Source organism: Thalassophryne amazonica, chromosome 7 (genome assembly GCF_902500255.1).
Source record: "Thalassophryne amazonica chromosome 7, fThaAma1.1, whole genome shotgun sequence".
Taxonomy (NCBI): Eukaryota; Metazoa; Chordata; class Actinopteri; order Batrachoidiformes; family Batrachoididae; genus Thalassophryne; species Thalassophryne amazonica.
The window spans coordinates 100,650,438-100,673,481 of record NC_047109.1 but is presented as its reverse complement, the minus strand read 5'-3'; the positions used below and the strand labels follow the sequence as shown (position 1 = coordinate 100,673,481).

The window sequence follows — 23,044 nt, the reverse complement described above, 5'->3', positions numbered from 1 at the left end:
CTGTTATCAGACAGTAATACTATTTTATTTAATCAGTTGATTATGACCAAAGAGCAAAACAGCAAAACTGTTCAGCTAATCTGATAACAGATAATTATCGAAGCTAATGTTTTTGCTAGCGGATTAGCTTTTCAGATGACTTTTAAAACCATCATCGGACCAATTATCTTCCAGTAAATTTAGTTCTGATAACTTTCGGTCTGATAACATTTTTTTGCTGGTAAAGTGAGCAAAATTTAACGGTCAAAAACATCTGTAAACCCTAAAATCAAACATTTTAGTCCGTCTGTTGTGTGTTTGTAACAGACTGGTTGCCTGTCGCTTGCTGATGACGTCATTAAGTGCAAAACGTGACTGGCCGATCAATGCAGGGAGCATTGTGGGTAGTGTAGTTCAGGTTCACTTTGGACATTACAGTAAGTGAGTTCACTCGACACAAAAACAAAACGGACTAATTTTACCATTATTTTATTTTATTTCTTTGTGGCTGTAATTTAATCTCCAAGACTCGGTGGGGGAGAGGAGCTCTTACGCGCAGCTGTGTGTACAGAGGGACTATTTGTTTGTTTTAGAAGTTTTGGGGTTAGTCTTTACACTTGGGGCAAAAATGAATTTAATTGGTGTTGTATTGATTTTAGAATGCAAACGTCAGCACGAGCAAACCAGCTATTAATGCTTCATACAAATCACTTGTCATGGCCACTGAACAGGCAAAAATGCCATTAGGCAGGTCTAGTAGCAGAAAGAGGATCACTACAGAGGTATATATGTATGTTTACCTTCCTAAATGTAAAGAAACTTTTTAAGATGACTGAGTTAGATGCTTTTCTTAGTTTGTAATTATCGAGTGATTACAGGTTGTTTGCTGATGAGAAGCTCATTCCTCTAGACCAGGCCTCTCCAACCCTGCTCTTGGAAGGCGCCTGTCCTCCTTATTTTCCATGTCTACCTGCTCTCGTCACACCTAGTCAATTAAGATTGGTGTTTCCCAGCCCTTGATTGAGTGAGCCAACCTGACTGAGGTACTTTGCTGTGGGTGGAGTAGAGAGAGTTTTAAAACATGCTGGACAGGTTCCCTCCAGGGGGTTGAAGAGACCGGCTCTGGACCAAGAAGACCACTAGTGCAAACCTCAATCCTGCACCCTTTAAAATTAGTTTTTGTATTGAGTAGAAAAGATTGCCCCAAAACTAGAGAGATAGAGAGGCCTGGTTGAAAAATGTCAAACCTTTAGGTATACGAGGTCTGTAAAGTATCCGCCCTTTTTATTTTTTCAAAAACTATATGGATTTGAATCAGAAGAGATCGGGATCAGCACTTTATCGGCACATTCCACTGTTTAAGGAGATTTTGTAATGAAAGACATGCGGAGGGATTCGCTCGTCGGGACGGAGCTGCTCATGGCGCTGGACAAAAAACACCTCCGTGTTGGAAACCATTCATAAGATTCAGACGGCTTTTGATGGCTTTTCAGTCGACTGAGTATCCGAGAAATTGTGTAACAGCTGGGCATGTTCCAACTTGTCCTGTGAGACTTCCAACACAGACTTGCTTTTGTTCTCCGCCATTGCGGCTCCGTCCCGACGCTCGAATCTCTCTGCACGTCTTTCATTACAAAATCTCCTTTAACAGTGGAATGTGCCGATAAAGTGCTGATCCCGATCTCTTCTGAAACTTCTCTGCTAGTCACACAACGTCCTGGACCAACAGAACCTTCACTTTGGAAATGATCTGGTCGTTCAAGCCTGTCGATGGCCGCTCGGAGCACGGCGCGCCTTCCGCCGCTGTGGGCCGTTTTTAATACAGCTGTATTGGTCCTTAATCCGTGTGATGCTAATAGAATCTTCACCGAAAGCCATCTGAATTTTCCAAATGGTTTCCACCTGGTTGTCTGACACCGTTTCTGAAAAAATTTTCATGGAGCAAAGTCGCAGTAACTCAGCTGTTTGCTGAGAATGAAAATCCGCCGAGGGGGCTAGACCACTCCTCCCACAAAGCCTGCCCACAGGTGAATGACGCAACCGACAGGCGTGAAAAAACTCACGCATGCGCATGAAGGTTCAAGCTTGTCTGATGCAAGCGCACATGATTCAAATCCATATAGTTTTTGAAAAAATAAAAAGGTCGGATACTTTTCTAACAGACCTCGTATACCTAAAAGTTTGACATTTTTCAACCAGGCCTCTCTATCTCTCGAGTTTTGGGGCAATCTTTTCCACTCAATACAAAAACTAATTTTAAAGGGTGCAGGATTGAGGTTTGCAGTAGTGGTCTTCTTGGTCCAGAGCCGGTCTCTTCAACCCCCTGGAGGGAACCTGTCCAGCATGTTTTACAACTCTCTCTACTCCACCCACAGCAGAGTACCTCAGTCAGGTTGGCTCAGCCAATCAAGGGCTGGGAAACACAAATCTTAATTGACTAGGTGTGACGAGAGCAGGTAGACATGGAAAATAAGGAGGACAGGTGCCTTTCAAGAGCAGGGTTGGAGATGCCTGGTCTAGAGGAATGAGCTTCTCATCAGCAAATAACCTGTAATCACTCGGTAATTACAAACTAAGAAAAGCAGCTAACTCAGTCATCTTAGGTTTCTTTACATTTAGGAAGGTAAACATACATATATACCTCTGTAGTGATCCTCTTTCTGCTACTAGACCTGCCCAATGGCATTTTTGCCTGTTCAGTGGCAATGAGAAGTGATTTTTATGAAGCATTAATAGCTGGTTTGCTCGTGCTGACATTTGCATTCTAAAATCAATACAACACCAATTAAATTCATTTTTGTCACGAGTGTAAAGACTAACCCCAAAACTTCTAAAACAAACAAATAAGAACAAAAAAAGCCCTTCAACAGACAAGAAAAAAAATTATGGCACAAATGTTTTCCAACAAACATTAAAAAGAAAAGAAAAAAATGAAAGAAAGAAAGCCTAGCTTGGTGTTTGCCATCTTAATTCCAAAAACAGAATTTTTTCTAGAATGATCAGATTTCGGATACTGTGTACAACTACTGTATATTCCGGAGTGTAAGTCACACTAGACTACAAGCTGCAGGTCCTCTCAAACTAGTAAATTAAAACCGTGACTTGCAGTGCTGAAAACACCGTACTTAAAGCACACACCTACACTGACAAGATGCAACTGACTACTTAAAGAAGATGGTCACCATGGTTAATGTTAGCATATGAGATAATACTAACCACATGACGGTTAATGTTAACTGTTACGGTCAACCATGGTGAATGTGATGTGCTTAGCATTTTCTTTCATTTCACCTATAAGTAGTCAAATGGGCCATGCCAGCATAACGATGCACAGTATATAAGTGAATTCTGGTAATTCTCGTAAAAAGTTCACTTCTGTAGTTCGTTACTGTCAGATTTATGTTCAGCTGTGCACACAACCGAAGCACATGAAGACACTTAGACATTGAAAGGCCAACATCACTGAGTTTATAGAAAAATGAATAAAAACAACTATGATTGATCACCATTTTCAACCACCGTCTTTTAACTCCTGTGACGTTGCTCTCTTTTCACGCCTATTTCTTAGCAGATACAAATGGCTCTTCAGTAGAGCTTGTCCAAAATAAAGGCCAAGAAGGCTGCAGCCAGTGCAAGTCCAACTCCAAACGTTTTTAGTACTTCCCTATCCAGGCTGTAAGACCCCATCAACAAAACTGAAGAAGACGACGACACGGAGGTAGAACCTTGGACACCATTTGCCATCTGTTCCTGTGAGGAAACACAGAGAATAACATGATATTAAATGTTGCTTCAACTATTTCTGACACTGCATTTATATATATATATATATAACATTTTCTGACTGCTCCGCTCTGCAGGGAAATATAGCAAGAGTTCTGGATCAGCAGCAAAGACAATTTAAATAAACATTCTGTGGAAGTGCACGGTGGATGTTTTCTATCATGATGAGCAGACTGTATGTTTCCTGCACAAAACAACAACCTGAAAACACAGTGAAACAGCCATGAAGTAACAAGCAGAGCAAGAGCAACTAAAGATTTACAACCTGATAAAAGGACAATGAAAGAATGCAGAGAATTGCACTGAAAATGGAATGCTGTTGGAGCTCAACGAAGTTGCTTTTTCATCACCTACTTCATTCAAGCTTCTCCAGTAATGGTTCATGCAACAACTGCACAGCTACCATCCAGACATGGAATCATCACTTAGGACAGAAAGCTGGAATCAGAGGGCATGATTTCCTCCTTTTTCCTCTGACTTTCTCTCTCCCGCTACAATGCAAATTCCTAATGCAACAACAAGGAGCATTTTATATTCCATGCTTATTACAGCACTCGATGAAAAGCAACCAGTTATTCACGCACATTTCAATAATGATGCGATTATCTGTCTGTAGAGCGGTTCTTGCAATTTGGTAGGGTTTTTGTAGGGGTGCTCTATTTAACAAAACATGGAGAGACATGAGAAGCAAGAGTCTGGTTAGGTTGGGTGTGTCCGTAATCCATCAAGGTGTTCCAGGTGTGCAGTTGAGCACTTTAGAAAAGACTGAACCCCTGAGCGTGCTGCTCAACCTTTGGATACATTGTCCAATTCAACTCCACACAGATGTGGGATAAAGAGAAAGTGTTGAATAATTTTTTGAAAATGAGGCAGAACCATTGAGTGCATGTTGGAGAAACCCTCTATGACATCACCCATAGGTTCTGATGAAGAGTGGGTTTGAAGCCCAAATGGGGCAGCTCTAGATATTGCTGTCTTGGCAGTGCCTGACTCCACCAAACTCCTGGTCAACCCTTTAATAGAGCAGGGAGAATGAAAAAAAAAAAACATGCAGAGCAGATTTGGGCAGACCTGTTGCAAATGATCGCTTAGTCCAATAAACCACGCAGTAAGCCAAAACAATATCATCATCTCAGATATTTGTAACACGTTCAAATCCACAGCGGCTAGCAGCCAGTGCTAGTTGCTTGTTCTAGCAAGGCTTTCAACCCGGCACATCAACTGTCACTCATAGCGACCAAACCACTAATTATTCATTATGTTATGTCTTAAAATAACTTAAACAGACAATACATAGAAAGATTCACTAAACAAACCTCCTCTGTACACCGTATAGATTATGAGGTACGAGGAAACTAGCAGCAGAGATGAAAACAGTTTTTTGTGCCCAACTGTTAACATTTTAACATATGGTTCTATGGAGGGGATCGACTTGCTTTTGGAGTTGGCTTCAAGTGGCCATTTAAGGAACTGGAGGTTTTGGCCCTTTCATGTCTGCTTCATTTTTCAGCAATGGAGATTGCCACTTGGGCAGAACAAGATTCTCAGAATATATATATATATATATATATATATATATATATATATATATATATATATATATATATATAATGTGAAGAACCTAAATCATTAGCTTTTACTGGGCTGATAGGACAAGAATACAGTCTTCTCTCATCATGTATTTATCTGTCTCTCTGCAGGTGTCTGTGAACAACAGGGTGCCATGAGAAAGGCTGAATAGTGCAGTCTAAAATCTATTACCAGCCGGGAAGATAAGTGAAAATCCAAGTGTGAGTAGGTGCGTGTCTGCACAGTTGGAGAGAAGGATGAGGGGAGAGAGAGCAGCAAAGTGAAAAACTGAGGAAAATAAGGAAAGAAAGGAGGCCAGAAAAAGATGAGCAATGGCGATTTAAATGATAGCACACCACCTGCTAGTTGGCGTGCTGAGTTTGTGCATATGCCTTTGAGAAAGCGAGAGTAAGCGTGTTGGCATTTGTGAGTAACCAAGTGTTTCTCTGCGTACATGTGCAGGCCTGCAGTGAAAATGTCTGTCTCTGTGCTCACAGCGGAGGTATCAGAGCAAAAATAAGCCTCTTGAAAACCATCTAACAGCACTGGGGCCACAGACTGACTCGTAAAACTCACCACTGTGACTCTCAAATGTCTGTCTCGGAAAACTCACAGATTTTGTGCGGCCTGGGAGTCGAATGCAACCCACACTGACATATTTGCACAAAGATGCACACCGTGGCAACACATCACCACAGCCAGAAAAGCAGAACTCGCAGCGCTCACATTTCTCACATGAGCCTCACCAGCTGTCAGTGTCACTCCAGACACACAGACACGATGATTTCACTGTGCGTTTATGTGTGTAAGCAGATACTCGAACAGGCCCCTTAGTCACGGTTGAACTGACAAAGCAACAGTGACAATCAAAATCAGCTGCAGATGTACTTACAATGGGACAGAGACACTGCAGTGGTGTGTTGGATTTCAAACACACACACACACACACACACACACACACACACACACACACACACACACACACACACACACACACACACACACACACACACACACACACACACACACCATATTTTCAAGACTACAAGTTACCAAAAAAAAAAAAAATAGATCATGAAGAAAAAACCTATTTAAGCTGCACCAGAAAATGTCACTTTTATTTTTGACACATATTTCAGAAGAATTCAAGAAAAAAAAAAGCATTTTGTAACACTCTAGAAAGCGTATTCAGTCACACACTAGTCTGAAGAACACAGAAAATGTACTCAACCATGATGTTGGTGTACTGTTACGTTTTTGATTCGGACGATGTCGTAGGAGCTCGCAAACAAGTTAAAAAAAACCCCTCAACTTACAGTTCAGAAAATCTGGGACGAATGGAGGACAGATAGATAGACAGAAAGATAGAGTCAGGCATGGGAACATGCACTGGTGTTGCACTTAGCCGCTTCCATGACACCACGGAACCACCTTGGGTCCTGAATGACAACCACCTAGGCAGAAAACAGTCCATCCCCACCTCTGGGAAGTAACCATGTATCTGCAGCAGCCAGATGAAGTTTGGACATCTGCTTGACCTTCTGCATCGACTGGGGGCCTCAGCACTCAGACACCTAGTGTCATGAACTTGGACAGAAAAATGCAAGATACAATTGCAAGACTTGCCAAGGTGTGTAGTGTGAGAAAACAGGTTTAACCCAAAGCCAAGGGGAGGTCAGTACACGGGAAGGCAGGCAATAAACAGCAGTGGTATCCAAATCATGAGACAAGAAACAAGGTGAAAAAAGAGGCAAAGGTTCAAAAACACGATGTGGCAAAACAAGGACTATGAGGAAGGGTGGAACGATGACACAAAGGAATGACAAACTGGCCGAGACACGATGAATACAGAGGGCTTAAACAGTGCAGGTGGCGATGGAGAAAAATGCGGTACAGGTGTGAGGGAACATTCAGGAAAGGGGTGTGACAAACAGATGGAAAAACACACCCAGACCCAAGCCCCCAACACAAGACAAGAGCATACAGTGAACATGAACACAAACCAAAAACAAGCAATACAAAAACCAAATGTGAACACAGTCCCACATGACACCTAGGTGCTGGATCACGCCTACAGAAATGTGCCACATGGCCAAAATGTCAGAGATGATTCTCTCTCACAATACAAGTGGTACTCCTCGGTACTCCTGATACAAGGACATTCCAGCGGTTCCCAAGGCTCCTCTGAAGACAGCTGGTACCTGTACACTTATCACTATTGCTGGTGATTGGGAGTACATACATGGTGAACCAGCTAATGTAAGATGTGGCTGAGATACAGCTGGACTTCAGACCTGGCTTTTGGTGGCCTAAAGCATAACTGATTTCTGGTGATAGACAATATCAATACACAGCTCTGTGCCTGAGCAGGCCTTATTTTTGAACTAGCACTGTGCATCAACAGCTTTTCCTGTATATTAATTTTGTGAATTGTTCTGTAATTTGTGTCCTTAGCATGGCCCAAGCAGAGGGTCACCCCTTTGAATCTGGTCTGCTTGAGGTTTCTTCCTCAGAGGGAGTTTTTCCTTACTGCTGTTGCTCTGGGGGTTAGTAAGGTTAGACCTTACTTGTGTGGAGCACCTTGAGGCAACTCTGTTGTGATTTGGTGCTATATAAATGAAAATAAATTGAAATTGATGTGTAAAGCGCTTTGAGTGTGTGATGCAGATGGAAAAGAGCTATATAAATGCAGTGCATTTACCATTTACATATACACATAGCACTGTCTCGTAGAAGTCAATCAATCTGTGTAAATACTCGTTACTCTCAGTACGGTAAGGTTAGTAAGGCGGCCCGGTAGGTTGAAAACATTTCCCATATGCAAAAAAATGTGTGTGGATCCTCTGAATGTATATTTAATTGTCTCTAGCTTGACAAAGAATACGTCCCTGAGCCACAGTGAAGATACCACCTCCTTGCCCCCGTTGATCAGTTTCCTACGTCACATAAATATGCTTGTGTTTAATGAGCCATGTCTGGGAGGCCACAATAGCTTATTTATAGCTTGATTATACTCTCGGTTCTGCACACCACATCCAAAGACATTTTTTTTTATCTGGATAACTGCATGCAGAATAAAATTTCAGCTCGACACATTTATGAGATAAATGTAATTTTTACAAGACATCTTGTTGGGACTGTCCCGATTTAATGACATAAAAGTCGGTGGGGCTCCACGAAGACACAGACACAGAAAAAAAAAACATGCACAGACCGTAACCACAGTAATTTGGGAAATTAACATAATTTTGTTGACTGACATCCAAACACACTCTTCTGATCAACAATGCTGCTGTGCGAGCTGCAATGACAATACACTTTCACACAATGCACGGGGAAAGCATATGTACAATACGCATATATCGTAAGAAGCTATTCCTCCTCATAGTAATATGTTATGCATATGTGTAGCACATTTAAATAACAGGACATCAGGAAAATCAGATGATTCTTCTGAGCTCAGTATCTTTTCATCCTGTCCATCTGAAGGTATCAAGTTCAAGGATTTTAAATGAAATGATTTCAAACCATATTGAAGACTAAATATTTTTGTGATACTGGTGTGGTTGATTGAAATCAGAAATGAGTTCAGAAGACAGAAAAAGAGAAAACAACAAATGTAAAACAAACATAAAGCAGATAGAAAATTATCCCACAAAATGTCAAAATGAGAAATATAAACAAAGTAAGATATACACACGCCTCAGTTCTAATAACCCTTCAGTCCAGGTTTTTGAAAGCAAAAAGCAGGAAGTGTGTCCTACATGAACACATCTGAGGAACTGAACACGACACTTCCACAGAGGTTTAAGTTCATAGAAGTGCATGTTGCAAACTCACTTTCATCTGCATCACGTGCATCGTCAGGAGAGCCAAACAAAGGGGATGTAAAAAAAAAAAATCACTGTGGTTACCGAGGCTCCCAGTAACTACAAGTACACTCTCAAGAGCATCCCAACATCATATAAAAACCATGAAAGTGGGATCAAAAATCACAGCGAGAGCCCTACTTTTATTGGACAAGTCTACGTTGCCCTAAGGACACAAATCATTGTGCTCAGTACCTGCTTACACACAAGCCATCTGGGAAACAATGCCAAAGCACCACAAAGTTTCAAGCAATGGTAGTCCAACAGGAAATAAATAACAGGGCACAAAGGCCCTCATACACTACATAGACTAATCACCAGTTTTACTAGACTTAACAGTTGAAGATTACAATGTGGAGTTCTACAGTTGTATGCAAAAGTTTGGTAATTTTCATGATTTTCCTTTATAAATCATTGGTTGTCTAGATCAGAAATTTCAGTTAAATATATCATATAGCAGACAAACACACTGATATTTGAGAAGTGAAATGAAGTTTCTCGCATTTACAGAATGCGTGCAAAAATTATTTAACAAAATTAGGCAGGTAAATAAATTTGGGCACCCTTGTCATTTTATTGATTTGAATACATTTAGCACTAAATCTTGGAACACAAAATTGGTTTGGTAAGCTCACTGACCCTTGACCTACTTACACAGGTGAATCCAATCATGAGAAAGGGTAATTAAGGTGGCCATTTACAAATGTTTCTCCTCTTTGCATCTCTTTTAATAAGGGCAACATGGGAGCCTCTAAACAACTCTCAAATGACCTGAAAACAAAGATTGTTCAACATCATGGTTTAGGGGAAGGATACAAAAAACTATCTCAAGAGATTTTAGCTGTCAGTTTCCACCGTGATGAACACAGTGAGGAAATGGAAGGCCGCAGGCATAGTAGTAATTAAGGCCTGAAGTGGCAGGACAAGAAATATCTCAGATAAGCTGAAGTGAAGGATGGTGAGAACAGTCATAGTCAACCCACAGACATGCTCCAAAGACCTACAACATGATCTTGCGGTAGATAGTGTCTCTGGGCATCGTTCAACTATACAACGCACTTTGCAAAAGGAGATGCTGTAATGCAGAGGAAACCTTTTCTGCGTACACACCATAAACACAGTTTGAGGTATGCTAAAGCACATTTGGACAAGCCAGCTTCATTTTGGAATAAGGTGCTGTGGACTGATGAAACTGAAATTGAGTTATTTGGACATAACAAGGGGCGGTATGCATGGATGAAAAAGAACACAGCATTCCAAGAAAAACACTTGCTACCTATAGTAAAATTTGGAGGTGGTTCCATCATGCTGTGTGGCTGTGTGGCCAGTGCAGGTACTGGGAATCTTGTTAAAGTTGAGAGTCACATGGATTCCAGTCAATATCAGCAGATTCTTGAGAACAATGTTCATGAATCAGTGACAAAGTTGAAGTTGCGCTGGGGCTGGATCTTTCAACAAGACAACAACCCTAAACACTGCTCAAAATCTACAAAGGCATTCATGCAAAGGAACAAGTACAACGTTCTGGAATGGCCATCTCAGTCCCCAGACCTGAATATTATTGAAAATCTGTGGTGTGATTTTAACCTGAGATGTTTTGTAAAGAAGAATGGTCCAAAATACCTTCAACCAGAACCCAGACTGTCATTGGAAGCTATAGGAAGCGATTAGAGCAGCGGTGTCCAAACTATTCCAGAAAGGGCCGAGAGGGTGCAGGTTTTCTTTGGAGCCACTGACTCCAGCAGGTGATTTCACTGATGAACTCATCCCACCTGCTCAAAGTGATGTTAATCAGTGAAATCACCTGCTGGAGTCAGTGGCTGCAAGGAAAACCTCTCTCTTGGCCCCTTCTGGAATAGTTTGGACACCACTGGTTTAGAGGCTGTTATTTCTGCAAAAGGAGGATCTACTAAATATTGATGTATTGTTTCTGTTGGGGTGACCAAATTTATTCACCTGCCTAATTTTGTTTAAAGAATTATTGCATTTCTGTAAATTTCTGTAAATCCTATAAACTTCATTTCACTTCTCAAATATCACTGTGTTTGTCTAATATATGATATATTTAACTGAAATTTCTGATCCAAACAACCAATGATTTACGAGGTCTGTTAGAAAAGGATCGGACCTTTTTATTTTTTGCAATAACCTTATGGATTTGAATCACATGTGACTGCATCAGCCAAGCTTGAACCTTCGTGCGCATGCGTGAGTTTTTTTCATGCCTGTCGGTTGCGTCATTTGCCTGTGAGCACGCTTTGAGTGAGCACTGGTCCTCCCCCCTCGTCGGATTTTCATTATGAGGAAAATGTCTGAACGGCTGGAGCAGCGCTGCATCAAATTTTTCCAGAAACTGTGAGAGACAGCCAGGTGGACACTATTCGGAAAATTCAGATAACTTTCAGGGATGATTTTATGGGCATCACACAGATTAAGGAGTGGTACAGCCGGTTTAAAGACACCGCACAATGGTGGAGGGCGCGCTGCGCTCCGAGCGGCGATCGACAGGCTGAAATGACCAGATCATTTCCAAACTGAATGCTGTGTTGATCCGGGACTCCGTCTGACTACCACAGAAATGGCAGAAAAGGTGGACATAGCACTTTCCCGGCACATTCCACTGTTAAAGGAGATTTTGTCATGAAAACAGGCGCGGAGGAATTCACCACGGAGCCGCTAATGGCGCGGAACGAAAGAACCTCCGTGTTGGTCTCACAGGACATGTGACATGCTCAGCTCTTCGACAATTTCTCGATACTCACTCGACTGAAAAGCCACCCAAAGCCGTCTGAATCTTCCGAATGGTGGAAGAGCTGGGCATGTCCTGTGAGACTTCCAACACGGAGGTGCTTTTTGTTCTGTGCCATTAGCGGCTCCGTCCTGACGCGCAAATTCCGCCGCACATCTTTCATTACAAAATCTCCTGTAACAGTGTAATGTGCCGAAAAAGTGCTATGTCCACCATTCTTGCCATTTCTCTGGTAGTCAGACGACGTCCCGGATCAACACAGCCTTCACTTTGGAAATGATCTGGTCATTTCAGCCTGTCGATGGCCGCTCGAAGCGCCCTCAGCCGCTGTGGGCTGTCTTTAATCCAGTTGTAATGCTCCTTAATCTGTGTGATGCCCATAAGATCTGAAGTTTCTGAATGGTTTCCACCTGGCTGTCTCTCACAGTTTCTGAAAAAATTTTGATGCAGCAAAGTGGCAGTCGCTCGGCCATTTTCCTGACAATGAAAATCCGCCGAGGGGACTGGACCACTCCTCCCACAAAGCGTTCTCACAGGTGAATGACGCAACTGACAGGCGTGAAAAACTCACGCATGCGCATGAAGGTTCAAGCTTGGCTGATGCAATCACACATGATTCAAATCCATAAGGTTATTGCAAAAAATAAAAAGGTCCGATACTTTTCTAACAGACCTCGTATAAAGGAAAAACATGGAAATCATCAGAGGTGCCCAAAGTTTTACATACCACTGTATATCATACATGAGCACTTTGGAACTTTGGCACATCTTCAATCAAACCAACCTTTGGTCAGACTAAGTACAAGTGAACTATACAGTATATCAGAGTAAGATTTTGCATATGTTATACTTTTGGTAAAGTTTGGGAAAATCTTAATGGAATTTAAGCTATTGCATATGTTCCATATTTTCCCACCTGGAATATGAAAAGAGAATGCCTACATATCACATGGCTATGACTAATCGGTGATTACTTTCCAGAGGTGGGGACAGACAAGCTGGTTGCCATCCTGAACCCAGGACAGTTCATAGTACAGTGGATGCCCAAATGTACCGCACTAAGTCAAAGGTATGGCCTGAATGTCCCATAAAGTGGCATGAATGAATATGAATAGAAATGTAGCCTGTACATATATCACAAAGGCCAACATTAAAGATTGGAAATAAATGCTTCAGAGCAGGACTTCCTTATGAATAAATAAATGAGAAAATACAAATGTTCTGGAGAGGTTTGGTTGTCTATCAGTCTCTAGTCGATTTGCCTTTCCAGGATGGTTTTTCTTGTTATAGCTGACCAATGCCTTTGTTGTCATGGTTACACATCCTAGTGTGTTTGATCCCACCCAAACGCCGGGTAAACGTGGAGAGCTGTTAACTGCATAACTATCTATAGTTGCATATGCGTCGAGCTCTAGAGCTGTACATTCCCCATCATAGCATCACAGACAGCACTGAACCACAACAACGCCAATTACTGATGAAACTACAGTATACTACTAAATTTAGAGGCAAATAAAAAGAAAACTCACAATACTGAATACTGAATGGATAAATGCATGCTAATGCATTACACACAACCCAATGTCAAACTGAACGTAGGTCAGTGGCGGCTGGTGAAAAACAGTCTTGGTGGGGCTGCTGTGCCAATAGATTCCCTTGCCTTGTCCAGTACAGGCATTCAAGTGAACAGTCGGAAAATTATGACAATTCCACAATAATCATTTCATGTCCTTCTCAAAATCAGCAGTTTTACAGATAAAGTTAACCATTTACAGCTATATTAGGCCCCATTTCTACTTTGGAAAGGAACAGTATCAAATACAACACTCAAGTTCTTGAGCAAAGAACATTTCACCATTTGACACCAATTACACACATAGTACATCAAACTGTACTGAACTGCAATCATCTTCAGACAAACAGATCCTGGGGTTCACAATGACACCGACCTTAACAAAATAGAAAATATCACCAAATTTACACTCTTTCAAAATATGGAAAAATTCTTCAATTGACAAAAGAACATTATGTACATACTACAATGTTCACACCACCTTCCATGAGAGAGAGAGAGAGAGAATATTTGTGTGTGTGTGAGAGAGAGAGAGAGAGAGAGAGAGAGAGAGAGAGAGAGAGAGAGAGAGAAAATGTGTGTGTGTGTGTGTGTGTGTGTGTGAGTGAGTGAGTGAGAGAGAGAATGTTTGTGTGTGTGTGTGAGAGAGAGAGAGAAAGTGTTTGTGTGTGAGAGAGAGAGAGCGTGTGAGAGTGAGAGGGAGTGTGTGTGTGTGTGAGAGAGAGTGAGAGTGTGTGAGAGAGAGAGCGAGAGAAAATTAAGGTAATATTTTGCATGAACATTACTGAGTGGAATGGAGGCAAACTAATGAAGCTAGAAAAACTTAAATAACTTGACTAACTAATAACACCAAAACCTTTAAATTAAATTGGTTAAAATTAATTAACAGTGTAGAGGACAAAGCAAATTAAGTATACAAAACCACTTAATTAAATGCGTTGCTAAACCTGGGTTTGTCTTACTATAAGTGTGTTGTGTGTGCTCAGTGGCTGAGTTAGAATTTCTTTAAAAAACATGCAAATTGCTATTTTAGGGTTTGGTTTTGTTTTTAAACTGAGCAAATAATTTGTTTTAGAGTGTGGAATACTCCAAAGAATATTTCACTTCTGTGGACTGATCCTCATAACGTGTAAAGTGAAATCAAAATACCAGCATGGCTGCAGCTTTGAACACTGTTACAAACAGCCCCGGCCTCCCCTATTACCATTATAACTGGTCTGCTGTCCCAAAAAAGATCACAGCTTTGACCCCCTAAAACAAACCAAAAAAAACATCACTCATTCGTTTTATCTTAAATTTTCATCCTTGTTTCCACACCAGGAGCAACATTCTGATATAAATCTGAGCAGCTCGTCAGCTCACCTGAGCTGAAGTGGATCCAGAGGAGTCAGTCTGCAGCTGGCAGAGGTGGATGCGCTCCTTTCCACCCCGCAGTAAAGAGCGCAGATCAGCAGCCTCCGTGACGTGTGCGCGCTGACAGTGTGAATGAAGCCTGACACGGTTTATAACGAGTCAGACAAACGTCTCTCCTCCAACCGGGATGTGCAATTGTCATTAAACCACGAGAAAGATCTGATGTGCGCACCTCCATGCGCCTCCAAAAGGATCCCCGCCAAACTTTGGTGTCATTGATTTGATTAGTTTTGTCCCGCTTTAAACCTCAGAAGAGTTCTTCAACTTACTCCAGCAAAACACACGGAGACAAAATAAAAATAAATAAATATAACCCAAACGTCGTCGTCACCATCATCTCTTCCTGCCTGACTGACTGACAGCAGCAGCTGCAGCGTCACATATATCACTGACTGTAGCAATCTAACGTTCCCGCATTTTTGTAGCAAGGGCTAAAATTCCGGCGCCCAAAGCCATTAATTTTGGAAATGTTGATTTGCTAAATATTTATTAATTTTCCCTAGCAACTACATACAATTGGTTATTTCGCTTCACTTGAAGGGCGCTTTGAATGATCGCCCAAAATGAGGAATGATACGTTCTCTGCTTCTGTCGGTGGAAATGCACTGTTGAATGAGAGTCAGTTGGAGGAAGTGTTGTTTTAATCATTCATATTACATGTAGGCACATACTATTAAGTAAAACTGACACTGATAATACTTTTTAAATATATATATATTATGACTTTTCCCCTCCACATCTAGGAGGGCAGCGCCCTAGCGGCCCTATGGGCCAGCCGCCACTGACGTAGGTAAAGCTGATGCTGCAGTATAATTACAAGTTACAACAAACAAATTACAACACATAATTACCAACAAATTCTCTTGCCATTAGTCAAAGGAATTTGGAAGAAAACTAACACTCTGCAGACAGTTTTATTTTATCCAGTGCAATGATATAATGTATATGATGTTCAATAATCCAGACATTCCCATATTTAAAAAGACTGGGGCCCGCTTTAAAACCTCAAAACTGTCTGGGGCTCAGTCAAACCTTTAATCACAATTTTCAACACATGAAACAAAGATGAACTACTTCCACATATATATTAAATTAGCGTGTTGCCCGTGGGGATCCACGGACTCTAGATTAGGTAGTATTTATAAAATAGGTAACTGACATTTTTCACGGGTGGTAACACATTATGTAAAATTTCTATAATGAGTGGGAATGGCGTGTGAGTCCATAATGTTTTTAAAACTTTGGACCTCAACAGTTTGCAGATTGCGCATTTCAGAGTGGCCTTTTATTGTGGCCAGCCTAAGGCACCCCTGTGCAGTAATCATGCTGTCTAATTAGCATCTTGATATGCCACACTTGTGAGGTGGGATGGATTTTCTTGGCAAAGGAGAAGCGCTCACTAACAGAAACTTAGATTTGTGAACAATATTTGAGAGAAATAGATCTTTTGTGTATATAGAAAATGTTTTAGAACTTTGAGTTTAGCTCATGAAAAATGGGAGCAAAAACAAGGGTTACGTTTATATTTTTGTTAAGTGTACATGAGCATACCAAACAGCAAATGTCAGCTCTCCTCAGTTTGTCCATGATCAAAGCCATACACACACAAGCACGCACACATGCACACACACAGAGGCCATTTGACTATTATAATATAGATTAGGTCAGATAAATGAAGAATAAAAATTTTAATGTGAAGTATTTCCCCATACTTTGGAAATCACTGCAATATATCTAAGAAGTAGTGACTAGTTTCTACTAAGTGTTTCTGTTAGACTCATTTAGGATAAACATGTGCTTTCTTCAACTTGGTATTAAAGAGGACAGATTATATTTCCCAGTTTTTATTTTTTGAAACCATGCCCATGGTTGACAAATTCTCATAAAAGATGATTCAAAAATTATACATCACCTACCTAAGAGCTTTGTTTGTTTTTACATATTTCCATTTGTGGTTCAAAAAGAAATCCAGAGCAAAGGCCATTCAAACTTTCCAACATTTTAAATAAAATGTAATGTGGATGTGAAATGCCTTTTGACATTTTAGGTACGAACACTGAAAATAGATGCGACTGATAATTTGATGTTTCAACATTTAGTCCTTTTTTCCTGGGACGTTTTTTAGAGGATTCATGAAGCAAAAACCATGTAATACAATGTGACATGCTAAATGACATGCTGAAAATAGCTATGCCTGCTGCGTTGAAGGCAAAACTAATTATCTGCTACCACAGTAAACAGTCAAGCAAAGGCCAAGCAAAACCTCTTGACATTTTAAATAAAAAGTTTTAAAAATAGTCTGGAGAAGACTTGATGTATCGTGACCAGAAAAGAGTGCCTTGTCTTTGATTTTTGTTCTTTCCCAATAATACAGGTGATGTGTGTGCATAATGCAACATCAAAGCAACAACGCAGAAACGTGAGCGCAATGATGAGTGATTGTTCAGGGTGGTTTGCACCTGTATTAGTGTTACATGCAAAAATTATAATGCAAAGTAACAATAACCTCCCAGACACAGAAAAATATCATTTAAAATAGAATATAACAAAGTAGACCATCATGCAGAGAATGACATATGAAGGCCATAAAGGCCCATTGACGTTGCCGCTTATTGCCAGATTTTGGAAGATGAAGCAGATGAGTCTGCCACTCCTCTTGGTGTGACAACAGTCCGATGCAGGCAACTTCCCCATCCAAGGCCGGTAACCATTAGGGATGAGAACCAAGAGCCGGTGTCGCAGACCGAACAGTCCCCCGAAAAATCGGTCCCCCGATGACGCGGTTCACGGATTAACACCTCGTTTAAGCTTCAAACTGCACATAAGTCATCATCTATCTCAGCGACAGATATCTGAAGCTTTAGTACAACAATCATTTCCACATAAACTCAGCATTATTTCATCATAAAAGGAGGTGGAAGTGATCAGAGCCCCGCGGCTAAACGAGCTGCTAGCTGATACGTTCACTGCGCGTCAGACATTTCAAAGCGTCATGGAATTTCGTTTCCTTTCTGCTTAAAACGGCCTCATTTCTGCTTAAAACTGACTTTAGAATGATTTAAGAGGTTTTACCTTTATCATCTGATAGTTAATAATCCCATTAATCCATCCGATTGCTTTGGATGAAGAGACTCCGTCTCAGACGTGCTGCTGTGTTCCGAAATGACGCATGCGCAGATGCAAAAGGCGGACCGAGTTTTAGGGGCGGACCGTTCAGCCTGTGACACCGGTTCCATTTGTGCATGGGTTCTAAATTTTTCAGTCAAGCAGAATTGTATACATCATTTCCTCTCATCAATGCTGGCATATTATTCTGACATCTGTGTTTCAAAAACCTACAGGAAACTGCACTGACGGTGAAAACCTGTGTAGGCCTACACCTTTTTCCCCTCCCACACAGGAAGTTCATCAGGAATTGATAAAAAAAAAATCAAACCAATAAGCAGAACAGACGAATGAAAACCTATCAATTCCCATCTCTATTTCTATTCCCATTTCCAACTGAGTGGAATGGGACAATGCAGATCAAGTGTTTTGCTGAAAGACACAGACAGGAAACATGAAACCTGGTCTACGTATTTGGAGCCCAACTCCTTATCTTAAATCCAGCTGAACTACCTGCTCGAAAGTGAATTACATGGCTTGAAATATATTCAAGAAGGCAGAGAAGAAAAAATGGCAGTCACAGATAAGATTAAAGAAGCTAAAAAAAGGAAATGAAAAACGGCACCACCACACTAGTTGATTGTACAATATATACATATCGGTGGTATTAAAATTTTTGACAAAATGCCTAAATTGGGCAGCATGGTAGCTTAGTCATTAGCATTATTGCCTCACAGGAAGAAGGTCTCAGGTTTGCTTCCCACCTGGCCCTTTCTGTGTGGAGTTTGCATGTTTGCCCCATGTTACAGCTTCCTCACACTTCCGACGACATGCCCGTTAGGTGAATTGGAACCTTTAAATTGACTGTAGGTGTGAATGAATTTATCTGTCTCTATGTGTCAGACCTACGATAGACTGGCAGCCTGTCCAGGGTGTAAGCTGCATCCAGGTCAGTGACTGCTAGGATAGGCTCCAGGTCTCCCATAACCCTTGATTGGAATAAGTGGGTAAAGGGAATGAAGACTTACCGTATTTTCCGGACTATAAGTCGCACCGGAGTATAAGTCGCACCAGCCACTTTATCCATTATAAAGAAAAATAAACCATAAATAAGGTCCACTGGACTATAAGTCCCATGGACATACAGGTATGTTAACATGAAAAGTTCAGATGATAATATTGTGACGGCTACCGTTTTCGGATGCATATTTCACCAGTCGCAACTTGTAATCTGAAGAGTATGATTTTCTTTTTGGTGGCATTTTTTCGGGCCTTCTCCGTTGTCTTGTTATGTTATCAGTAACGTTAAAATTTTTATTTTTCTATGGTAGTCAGAAGTCGCAGGAACAGTCACACAAGCCTCGAGTGCCCTCTCGTGAGCTGCATTTTACCTACGGATATGTTTGTATTTTGCGGACCACATTGCGAGCCGAACCATGCAGCGCCTACCTGTGCAGCTCATGACCACCCAGCGGTGTCGATCCAGCTCCTTCCAAGTGGAGACGCTAATCCTCCGCCGTCGCTCAGTGCTCCCATGCAGCTCTCAGCGTCAACTCTGCTCACACTGATATCCAAGGGTTGAAGCTGTCTTGTTAGCCATCCCGGAATAAACACCATGTTCGTCTGCTTCAAACGCTTTTCACAATCATCGACGCCAGCTCCTTCCAAGTGCACACGCTAATCCTCCGCCGTCGCTCACCCAATGCTCCCACGCAGCTCTCAGCGTCAACTTAAACACTCTGCTCACATTGATATCCAAGGGTTGAAGCTGTTCTGTTCGCCAAGCCGGAATAACAGCAAGCACCGAGTTCGTCAGCTTCACACGCTGTGGGTGAGGTGAGGAATACGCATCCAAAGTTCTGTTCTCTGATTGGTTATCGCGACCAGCGTGAACTATAGGATGGCCATCATACTACAGTGCCCATGATGCATTGCATTTCCTTTTCCGGTGGCCATTTTAAAACATAGATCGACTCTGTCACGTAAAATTGTTTTGTTACAGTAAATTAATTGAGATCCTACCGGTATATTTTTCATTTATAAGTCGCACCGGAAAATAGGTCGCACCCCCGGCCAAAACATGTAAAAAAGTGCGACTTATAGTCCGGAAAATACGGTAAATTCACAATCTGCTCAACCTCTGTACGAAAGAGGTCTGTTTATGTATGTTGGCAAATATGATGCATTAAAAAAACCGCCCAAAAAAAAACAAAAAAAAAAACACCAGCAACAACAACCCAAAAACAAAAGTTCACCTTTGATGATGTCAGACCAGAACTATTGTCCTTTGTTGTGTGAAGATGTGAGTTACTATGGTAACTCACATCTTCTGATGGTGAGTTACCATTGCATGATTTCAGTGAAACCCACAAACCCAATCAAACCAGAAAATCAATAAGGCAGGACTGACCAAGGCCCTTAATCCCAAAGTTGATCCAGGTGTGCGACAAACGCCTTGCATGGCACCACACTGACACTAATGTGTGAGAATGTGGGTGTGAACAGGTGAATGTGAGGCATCATTGCAAAACCTGCTGAACATCCACATCAGATGAAAAAGCTCAATAGAAATTCAGGTTCAATGACCTATTTAACTGATTTAGGAGTAGTTGTGCTTTTAAGCCTTATCGACGGACAGGGTGATTAGTGTCCTTTCTCCAAACTGTTGATTAATCAAATAATAAAATGAAACTGTAGAGAAAGAAACTGACAAGAAAAAAGAAATGAGGACAAAAGGAAGGCTGGGAAAAACAGGCATCCACTCAGTGACAGATGACAAAAGTAGTAAGGGCAGCAAATGTATTACAGCAGGAGACATTTGTTCTTTACCTGCACGTCTGCTGTCACTCTGCGGTCATGGATGGGAGGGACACTGCTCAGTGCCTCTACTACCCGATTTCCCTCACTCCTTGTTCTACTCTCCCTGTCAAACAAACTGTCAATTTGTCTTGTGGGAGGAGTGGCGCCTTTTCTTCTCTCTTCTCTTGGTCTCCTTGAGAAAGTATGCTGTGAAAGGAGCTGATTATTGGATGGCACTCAAGCAGCTTTTCTGCCATTCACCTCCACCTAGCCACATCTCTCTCTTCCTTTCATTCCTGCTTCCTTTTTGGTGTCTCACACACACCCAGCTTTTCTATCATTTAATTTCATCTGTGGATGCGGACTGGTGAAAATGCGGCTGCTTTTTCTTTTGCCATGTTGTTGAGTGCTTTCTGTGCTATTGTGCCCACCAAAAGACTTATTACTGGCCTTCTCCTCCTGCACAAAGTGTTGCTTGTATGAATGAGGAGCTGACAGGAAGACAGAAAGAGCGAGCCAGAGAGAGAGGAGAGGAAAAGACAGCATCCACATTAATAAATACAAATTCTTCTGCTACTTGCCCTTTACTTTCTAAAACCTTGGATTTCTTTAATGGAAGTAGGCTGAAAAACTACATCTTTCTGATGAACAGGTCACAGTGTACAAATGAATAAAGAGGCAAATAGGTCAAGAGCAAGCACAACATATAAAGTCCAGTTGAAAAACAAAAGGAAAACAAAAAGCTGTTGGAGCAGGAAAGGGGACTGAAAATGAGACAAAAACGTACATCCAAAATAAAGCTGGGAGGAATTTTGCTGCAAATTTCATCTCAAGCATCGGACCTGGAGTCAGAACTGTCATTATGAATTTCAACCCATCACATGCCATTTTTTACACCCAGTGCCCGCATTCTCTAAATCACAATATAACTTCCACAAATGTGGGACGTTTAGTATAAAAATGAGGTGTGTTCAGGTGCAGAGTTGGTGCACTGACAATGTCCATCACCAGAAAGCGTTTGTGCTTTAGGTTCCCAAAACCAAGGTCTAAAGTCTAACTCTGTGTAGCACTATACACACAGTGCAACACTTACACACCTTACACAAGTGTTGAGTGTACATGCGTTGTGAATCTACATAAGCAGATTTACAACGCATGTACGCTCAGCGCCAGCAATTATGTATTGGTATGATGTCATATTAAAGCCGCTATGAATGCGGTGGGGGATGGGGAGAAAAAAAAACATGAATCTCATCTTTCATTCAGGTAAGACATATGAAAAATAACATGACAATATTAATATGCAAGCATCTTCAAAGCTGTTCCACTTCACCAACTGAAATCAGTGTCTCCAATGTGTGGCTGCAAAATGAGGTGGTTTTGTTTGTTACGCCCCCACCAAAACAAAAAACAGGGGTGGCACAATATGCCATAAAATACACAATGAATGTGAAATGAAAACAACCATTAACTTAAATAACAGCAAGCACTTATAGAAAAACACAAAACTTCACCTTACTGCTGCATTACTTAACCTCAGGGAGATTTGGTGGCAACTGTGCTTGCAAGTTGGGAATAATCGTTTAAGTTGCATGTGCTTTCTTGATACCACAGTGCTCTGAAGTTTGGGCACTCCAGTTTAAAGACAAAGACCTGAGCCACTCTGATTGGTTGACAGTTGATTCAGATTACAGCATGCCCACAACTGATGAACACTCTAAATCCCTCTGTGCCCAGCGCTTGACTTTGTGCCTATATTTCGTGTGCTCTCACTCATATTTGTGCTCATTGCCGAGTTTGTTTTTGCATCTACTGTAAAGGGCCCTTATCATAGTTCTGATCTGGCTTAATGCAATAGTAAATTGCAATAAATCTCTAAACTGTATAACCTTCAAACTATTTTAGACAGAAAAACCCTGAATCCAAATTCAATTTGAATACATTCAACATTACGAACAGTGTGTTGTGCTCCACGCTTCATGATATTTATGCACATATTTTCTGCAACCTGCAGAACTCTGTATAACATTTCAGGCAACATGTGGACACACAGTAACGGGCTTTCCACCTCAAGTCCAAGCCCACAAATGCTTTTATTGTTGGGAAGGTGTCGTGACACGGACCCACAACAGGGGACGCTAAGGAACGGACAATGGATAAGCCAACCAGTAACAATTTAATGTTGTGGAAACGCACAACGGAATA

The 23,044-nt window shown here is 41.3% G+C and overlaps 1 protein-coding gene across 1 annotated transcript in view; it reads right to left on the bottom strand.

Moving 5' to 3' along the window:
- Positions 1-2,158: 2,158 nt before the first annotated feature.
- cdkal1 (CDK5 regulatory subunit associated protein 1-like 1) overlaps positions 2,159-23,044 on the bottom strand; it is a 564,681-nt gene continuing 543,795 nt past the window's right edge. Inside the window, exon 15 of the mRNA XM_034175248.1 lies at positions 2,159-3,729. Coding sequence (XP_034031139.1) covers positions 3,565-3,729 — 165 coding nt within the window. The 3' untranslated portion in view covers positions 2,159-3,564. The remainder of the gene's footprint in view (positions 3,730-23,044) is intronic.